The sequence below is a fragment of a genome, unplaced genomic scaffold (genome assembly GCF_019419815.1).
Source record: "Pyrus x bretschneideri cultivar Hongxiangsu unplaced genomic scaffold, Pyrus_bretschneideri_v1 Contig52, whole genome shotgun sequence".
NCBI classification, from domain to species: Eukaryota; Viridiplantae; Streptophyta; class Magnoliopsida; order Rosales; family Rosaceae; genus Pyrus; species Pyrus x bretschneideri.
Window position 1 is genome coordinate 37,507 of NW_025999790.1, and position 8,386 is coordinate 45,892.

At 38.1% G+C, this 8,386-nt stretch overlaps 1 protein-coding gene across 1 annotated transcript; it reads left to right on the forward strand.

Moving 5' to 3' along the window:
* The first annotated feature begins 7,121 nt into the window (after positions 1–7,121).
* LOC103954933 (non-specific lipid-transfer protein 8) lies at positions 7,122–8,026 on the forward strand. Its single transcript, XM_009366791.2, has 2 exons — positions 7,122–7,519; positions 7,656–8,026. The coding sequence occupies exons 1-2, from the start codon at positions 7,173–7,175 to the stop codon at positions 7,663–7,665; spliced, it is 357 nt and encodes a 118-aa protein (XP_009365066.2). The 5' UTR covers positions 7,122–7,172; the 3' UTR covers positions 7,666–8,026.
* Positions 8,027–8,386: the final 360 nt, after the last annotated feature.

Here is an 8,386-nt window from a genome sequence, read left to right on the forward strand (position 1 = left end):
CCTGAAGCAGTAGTGTAGATAGCAGAAGTTTACCAAATTCGCAGATCTGATTACTACCACAAACGTGAGATAAAGGTATGGACCCAGTTCAGCTGGAGTCTACTGAATAGCTCTATCTAGTTCGGTCAAAGTCTACGGAATGGTGATGCACTGCTTCGGCAAGGATACACCGAATGGCATATTCTCTCACAATCTAATTTCCAGTTTGTTTTTGCAACATATGGTAGAATTAGGGCCTACCAAGGTTTGGTATCATGCCCGAAGCATGATCTTTGGTACCTAATACCTAAAGCTTCAAGAATAAGGGATAGTATTCCCAAACCTCAACCCTACATAATCTACTTCCATCTTGATGGAATAGATCATTGGTTATGCACCTGTTCATGCCCCTACCACGTTGTTGAGGAGTACCATTCTAGTAGTCAATATTTGCGACTAATTTTGCTTCACCATACATCGTTGGAAAAGCACAATTTTGACATGGATGGTTTTGTTGGCCAAATCCCCTTAGTAAACCATTTACTTTGTGAACATCTTTCCATGTTCTTGGATTCAAGTTTGGTGTATGTTTTACTTATGGATAATCTTATTGATATTGTTCTCAAATATGAGTTAATTGAATCATGTTTCTTAATACATGTGACCAATTCAATTAAACGTGTGATTAGTTAGGAATGTGGGAAAGTTAGTTATCTGGATGAATGTGTACTACACACACTAACTTTACACCCAAATCACATCTCTAGCAACGACTTCAGGTCTATCCAACTTGATTAAGGGCATTGGTACGCTCCTCATTGTATGAATGGTACTGCATCACCATTAAGGGACCTTAAATTCTCCCTAACATTGAGTTTTTAAGGATATTCGAGATGACAATGAGGGGATATTCGAGATGACAATGAGCCTGAAGCTTTGATTTGGGGCCAATGGGTTGTCTCCCAACTGGGAATACACCACATGTGGCTGGCCTGAAGCCTGGTGATTGAGCAGTTTACTTGCTTTGGCACGACCTTTTGGGACACTTAGGTCGAACAATGATACTACAACACTTATCCTTATCTGAAGTAAGGATATTATGCCTACAAGCACACTTTCTCAAGCATGCTCATTAGCAAAATTGATTTTCTATATCATTCCTCACAAAGATACGACATGACTCTCTTTTCACAGTGGATTCAAGGGAATATACGTGGACTAATCCAACCAAAACAGTGACCATATAAATACTTATGGTTTTGGTTGATGAATCAACAAACTGGTCACATGTTTGTCAACACATATTATTGCTAAACCTCTTGGCTGATTAAGGTTTCACCACCCTACTTATCCCATAAAGTCCAGGAGACTGGATAATGCCGAAGAGTTTATATCGACGGTTTCCGATAAAGTTTTGCATGTCGTTTTGCGTTTATAATTGAACATCGAATTCCCATGATTCACCCCAAATAGCTTTACCTAGTGATCATAAAGCGCGGTTTAAATGATAGCCTAAATTTTGGTAAACGTATCAAGTTTTCGGTTTCCGCCTAGGGCTATGTAATCCTTGTACACAGTTATGTTGGTCCGCCTTAAGGCCCATTGCCACCTAACCTATATGACGTTATAGTTAGTTACTGGGTCCACCTTGTGCCGCTGCAACGTACCACCATGGGTCCTCAAAGAAGGATGTGTATCTTTTGTCGATCATGATTCTTCTTCACACTAGCTCTCTTAGAGCCCTTACATGCAATCTCTTTACCGCTCATTTGCAGGTTGTCACTTTAATGAGATAGTTTTCCTGCCGTTAGGGGGAGATAAGAACGTCAACGTTCCTGTAAAATAGCGCAAAGTTACCTGGATGTTGCCCACTATGTCTCATCTCGATCCCTATATCGCACAAGTGTGATAAGCAAGTGTGATGAATTCTAGTTTTCAAAATGTTGTTCCAGACGTATTACTCTAATCTAGCAAAAGTGACGAGATCATATCCTAACTGCAAACATGCCTGTAAGGACAGACGTACTTAACAGATGTCGAGTCAACATCCCTAGAGGGTGTGCCATCCTTGTTGGACGGTTTGAACATCGCCGTTGAACGGTCCGATACATTGGCGGATAGCCAATCAATTTGTCTTGACCTGAAGCACGACATATCACTCAGTTCGTAGGATTCACTGATGTGAGAATTACTTGACACTCAAATTAAACCCTCTTTTTGACAATTGTAGTATAAGTATAAGTAGGGATCGTTCTGGACCGGGGATTAGGAGGGATTGTTAATCACTTGGATTTTTGACTTAAAAACGTAAAAACAATATAAAACACTAAACTAAATTGATTTCTAACTAATTTGACAATAAAGTAAAGGGGGGATTGTGTTTGGACAATATTAAATTAAATGGAAAAATTGTAATTAAAGGCAAAACGTAAATATGAATGAGATGAAAATATGGATGAAGGAATAGCCAAGGGGTTCATCTCCACACATGTTATACTTGCATACAAAATTGATTCTCAGTTGGTCTTTCGATAAATTATGAAACTCGACACTCCAAGTTAATTAGGTCCGCTTAAATTAACCTTCAAATTTCCCTAGAATCATTGAATTGGATGAATATGCATCGCAAACAAATTATTCCTAACAAGTTCTCTATGTGAACAGCATGATAAAGATACAAGTTAGAATCATTACGTTCTTTGGAAATTATAAGCATCGACAAGGCATTTGTAACTATGAAAAGCATGATACTCGTGCCAAGAATTCATTTAACGCGATTGTTTATAAGCAACCTCCACTACTTGTGAATATAAGTTCATAACGATTAGGTGAAATTCACTTATATTCTAGCGTCAGATTTATGCATGAAAATTAAGCGCGCATTCTTAATAAACATTCATAAATAAGTTATCAATCAAACGGTTAAACAAATTGAATCCAACATTCATGAAATCCCAACCAAAAGTAATCAATTCATATTGCAAGTATAACCATGGTTTCGAATCACCCCCTAGCTAACTAGGGGGATTTAGCCTCTCATGTTCACAAAAAGAGAATTACAAATGAATTTAAACATAAAGCACAAAGGATTGATTACACCTAGAACGCCCAACGAATCCACGTGAATTGGTGCGCGTCGAAGCTCCTCTTTCCTCTTCTCCTTCTGCGGCAGATTGGTTAAATGGTGTTGGTGGATGATTTGCGGGTTTAGGGATGGATTTATGGAGGTTGGGTGGTTTGTAATGGTGTGGAGTGATGGAAGGAGAATGGATGGTAAGGCTCGAATTGAAGGAGATATGCACGGTTTTTCTTTAAGCTAGAATGGGAAAATGGATGCTCGGATTAATGGGAGAATTGTGCGGAATATGGCTGATTAGTGTTGCACGGATGATGGGGAATTAGAATTGTTAATGAATTAGGTTATATTGGCTACGGAGGGAAAAGAATGTGAGAATGCTCCACGGGTTTCAATGAATAATGGGATATATTGTATGTAAAATGGGATAGTGGATGTAATGCACGGATGGAATAGGATAATGGGAAGTGGTGTGGGTGGAATGGTGTATATAATAATTAGAATGGTGGGTGATGGTGCTACGGATGGAATAATAGGTTGAATGTGCTGCATAGAATAATGGTTGAATTAGGTTATGGTAGTGCACGGCTTATATATGGATAATGGGATATGGTGCTCGGTTTTAGGTGAAGATTAGTGGGAGATAATGGCATGGAATTAGGGTTAGTGGAATGAATGGAATGGTGTGAATAATGAATGGGAAAATGGGATATAGTGGTGTAGGTGGAATGGTGGGGGGATATTAGATTAGAAAAATGGCATGGTGGAGGTAATGCACGGTTTGATTAGAATTATGGAGGAATTAGGAGATAATGGAGAATAAGAAAATGGAGAATGAATGGGATTTGCGGATGTAGGTGGGAATTATCAATGGGTGGATTAAATGTTTAACTAGGGTTAATAGGATGAATGGATGAGATGGTTTCATAGATCAATGGGTGGATTAAATGGAAGGCTATGGATTAAAGGGAATTAGGGTTTATGGATGATAGATAGGAATGGTGGGATGCACGGCTTAGGAGGAAGATTGTGTGATGCATTGTTTTGGACGTCCATTCCTCGTGCTCTATTTGCATACACCACATTCCAGCTCAGTTTTGCTCCAAATTGCATCATTTCATGTAATATGTCCTTTAAACCTGAAAACACATGAACGTAGCTTAAAAGACTACTTTAACGAAGAAAACATAACAAAAATGCATAAGAACTAGCTAACTAAGGCGCATAAATATGCTCCTATCATTCACTTCCCTAGAAGAGGAAGGAATGGCATAAAATGAATCTACACTTGATCACTGTCTCAAATCATTTCCATCTCATAAGATTAATCCGTATTACTCCTGAGACACGAAGTTCTTGGTCCAGTATACTAGTTTGGATGAGCTAAATGGAATTGAAATGAGATTATCATCGATGATGTTTTCGCTTATATGGTAGCTACTGACATAAATGAAAAGTGACGATATCGAACCGTGTTCCGTTGATTAAGTGATAACATAGAATTGATTGGACAATTAAAGTTACAATTCAGGTCAAATTCTTTACCAAAGTGTGTTTTAGACCTATCGTTCCTACACTGCCCAAGGTAACCTTATTGTGTTACAAGTGGGAAATGAAGCATATTGAGATGAATGAAATAGTGCGATATGATGCACGCCTTACGGCGCAAAGTTTCTGTCAAACGTCCTATGATTGATAGCAGCATTATGAAATGTGGTTAGTGTTTTCTCCATGGGGATATAGATACGGAGATTTACATGCAAGTTCTCCAAGAATTACATGGACTGGTTCAAATAGTTCCAAACCACGGAACGCCCTCTTAACTTGCTTAAGGATTCACTTACAATCCGACGAACGTGGTATACCCGTCTAAATGATTATTTGATCAATCAAGGATGAATTATGCCCTTGCGTGTTAAACTATAAAGTCTTATTTCGAATTGCTAGAATTATAGTTTATGTCGTTGACATACATCTCATTAAGACTCTGGAAGAGCTTGAGAAAACTACCTCGCACTTGAAGATGGAATTTGAGATGAAGGATCTTGGGAAAACTTGTTTATGCCTTAACCTAAAGTTCAAGCATTGTTCTGAAAGTACCTTAGACCCCGAATGTGTCACCTTTGAGTATACCTTTGATCGTCTATACATTATATGCAAATGAGATCCTTGAAGAGGTTATGGAATCCGGAATTCCATATCTAAAGTTCAACTTTGCGCTTCGTTGTACTTAGCACATTGTATTTAGATAGCAAATCAAATCCTAACGCATCTTGAGCAGATCCAACCCCCCTGATCCTCGAAATGATGATTGCCTTGTTTGTTATGCTAACGCATGTTACTTATCAAACCCGCACAAGGAAAAATCCCCAAATGGTTATGTCTTTACCGTTAGGGATATCGCAATATCTTGGAGGTCCACAATATGACCTTAGTTGCAAAATCTTCAAATCATTCCAAGACTCACCTTACTTCACTACGCCATAAGTGAGACATGGTTAGAAGTTCTTGTTGAGCATATTTCGAAGTTCTTGTTGTTTTTCATCCATCATTGAGTCCCAACGACGATCCATGAAGACTATGTCGCATGTATCAATTTGACCAAGCCATGATACGTCAACGAAGTCAACGCCAAGACATATTGCGTCTACATCACATCAGCAAAGCATCAGGAGATTGAAGTCAGGCAAGCTGATCCCAGATAACCTTGCCGACCTCTACAAGACGTCACTGTCGAAGTCAACCTTCCAGAAGCTTGTTCGAGGTATTGGTGTGCCTAACCATCATATGCAATGCTTGTAGTTCTCATTTGGAAGTTATGTCAAAATTAGGAAGAGTATCCAAAAGTATACTCACTTGATCTTAATGTACTCATTTTCCCAACGATTAGGAGCATTTTTCCCATTGGGTTTGTGCTACCTAACTAGGTTTTAATGAGGCACCCATCCTGGGTTGATCATACTCTTGTGAGCTCTTCTACTTGCATCCAAAAGACGTATAGTTTTGACTCAATGCAACTTCTCACTTTTCTCCTTAGTCTATGGGCTTTTCTCCCACCCTGGGTTTTACCATAGTGAGTTTTTGTGAGTTTTACCTTTTTATGCATTCTTCCGTTGATTTGAGACTCGTATTTGCTCATTGTGCCGACAACTTCATCAACTGTACTTACTTCATCGCTGAAGACCTGATGCGCCATTTACTTGAGTATTTACACACTCAGTGGGAAGTGTTGCAGTCGTATTAGATTAGGAATGTGATTGTGTAAATCCTAGTAGATATGGGAATATATCTTATATTCCTATTAGGAGTAGATTACCTATTAAATATTGTAATCCTAAAGGGTAAGGAATTAACCTTCCCTACTACTACAAATAAAGGCACAATGGGGTGGAATAACACACACCCACAATTACACATCTCTCTCTTCTTCTCTCTATGCCGCACCTTCTCTCTCTATATGGTCTTCATAATTATTCATTAAATTATGCCTACAACACATACCTATTTGTCAACAAAATTTTCAATGTGCCAGAAATAGAGGCTCGTCCATTGTGTCGTAATACAATTCGTTGGAATTTATTTTTCAAGTTTTCAATCAATTGTAGTAAAACACTTGTGTACCAAGCTGTGTTCTTGGAACATTGAAAATCTCTCTAATTTATTGTATGTGGTTCCCAACACTACAAGAGAAATTGACAAATGTCATGACATAATTGCACAAAATAGTGTGTATAAAAGCCTAACAATAATATGGCCACTAATTGGCCTTTACCTACCCCATTCTGAAATCACAACTTTTCTAAACATGAGGGGCCATATATTAAAGTTTTCAGAAACTTTGCGAGTGTAATATGAAATTTATAAGTTGACATAATCTTTTTACCTAACCTAGAAGTTTGGACATCTTATGGAAGACCAAATGGAAGAAATCAAAATGACTCAATTCTTCTTTCTTGCACTCATTTACACTATCAAACGTACTCCAAATATTTTTTATAATTAATATTTCTTGCACAAATGAGCTTCCTGATTCCAAAATTTCCTTTAAATAAGGAACAAAGACTGCAGGGCAAATGCAAGGTACGCAGCTAATCTTTATCTCTCTAAATCTAAAACCATGAAACTTTCTAGTTTGAGTGTGGCTACTGCTGCTCTTATGCTACTTCTTCTTTTACTGGCTGCAAGTTCAGAGGCAACAATAACATGCAGTGACGTAACCAAGGACCTTAGACCATGCCTAAGCTACCTTGTAAGTGGCTCAGGGAAGCCACCTGCTGCATGTTGTGCTGGAGCCTCAGCCCTCGCATCTGCTGCGTCAACCTCTGCTGATAAGAAGGCTGTATGTGCCTGTATTAAATCGGCAGCCCAGAAAATTAATATCAAATACCAGTTGGCCCAAGCTCTCCCTGGGAACTGTGGGATCAACTTGTCCTTCTCTATTTCTCCAAATACCGACTGTTCAAAGTAATTCATTCTCTCTCCGGCCCCATCCACTTACATACTATTTTCATTGACTATTCCGAATTAATTTTACCATCAGAATACAGTTTACATTATTGACTCAAGTTTTTTTCTTGTTGCTCCACTGTTGCACTTGCAGGATTGGTTGAACCATAGAAGCTGAAGCAGCTTGAGCATTTGGAAATAAAAGTGGTTCTCTTAATCCGTACCGATATGCATATAGAAAAACCCAGTTCTGCACGTGCGTATTACAATCCTGAAGATCTGCTTATGCATGCATCTTTCGGACCCCTCTACGAAATAAAGTAAAATTTATCTATAATTAATATATTGCCTAAGTGTGTTAATTTTCTGCTAGTTACTAGTTTGTTCCTAGCGCGCTTGTTCTGGATTAAATAAGAGTTTTGCCCCTAAATATATTATATGGGAATGAAGACAATCATTTGTGTTGTACTCTGACATATGTATTTTATTTTTATATTTTTTATAATCACAAAGTGAATCTCACTTTAACATTGCTATTATGGGAATTGACTTTGAGGATAATTTATTAATAAACAAGAAGAATACAACATGTTAAGGGGACACAAAGCCAAACCCAGACTGTTAAAAAATTCATAAAAAATAAGTCAAACCATTTTTAGCAAAACCTATAATAAGAAAGCTAAGAAAGGTTACAAGAAAGGAGATGCAGTGCAAGAAGGCATGAATCTGACCAATGAACACTAGGATGCTCAACACCATAATTGTCAAACAATCATTAACTTGATTACCTTCTCTAAAAATATGAGAAATTTGAACCTACGTGGAGTATAATAAAACTCAACAATTATGCCAACTAACCAAAAGCCTCCAGAGGATCAATGTCAA

Bases quoted from the DNA above. Each gene is read 5' to 3' on its own strand.
- LOC103954933 (XM_009366791.2), top strand. From the start codon at position 7,173: ATGAAACTTTCTAGTTTGAGTGTGGCTACTGCTGCTCTTATGCTACTT.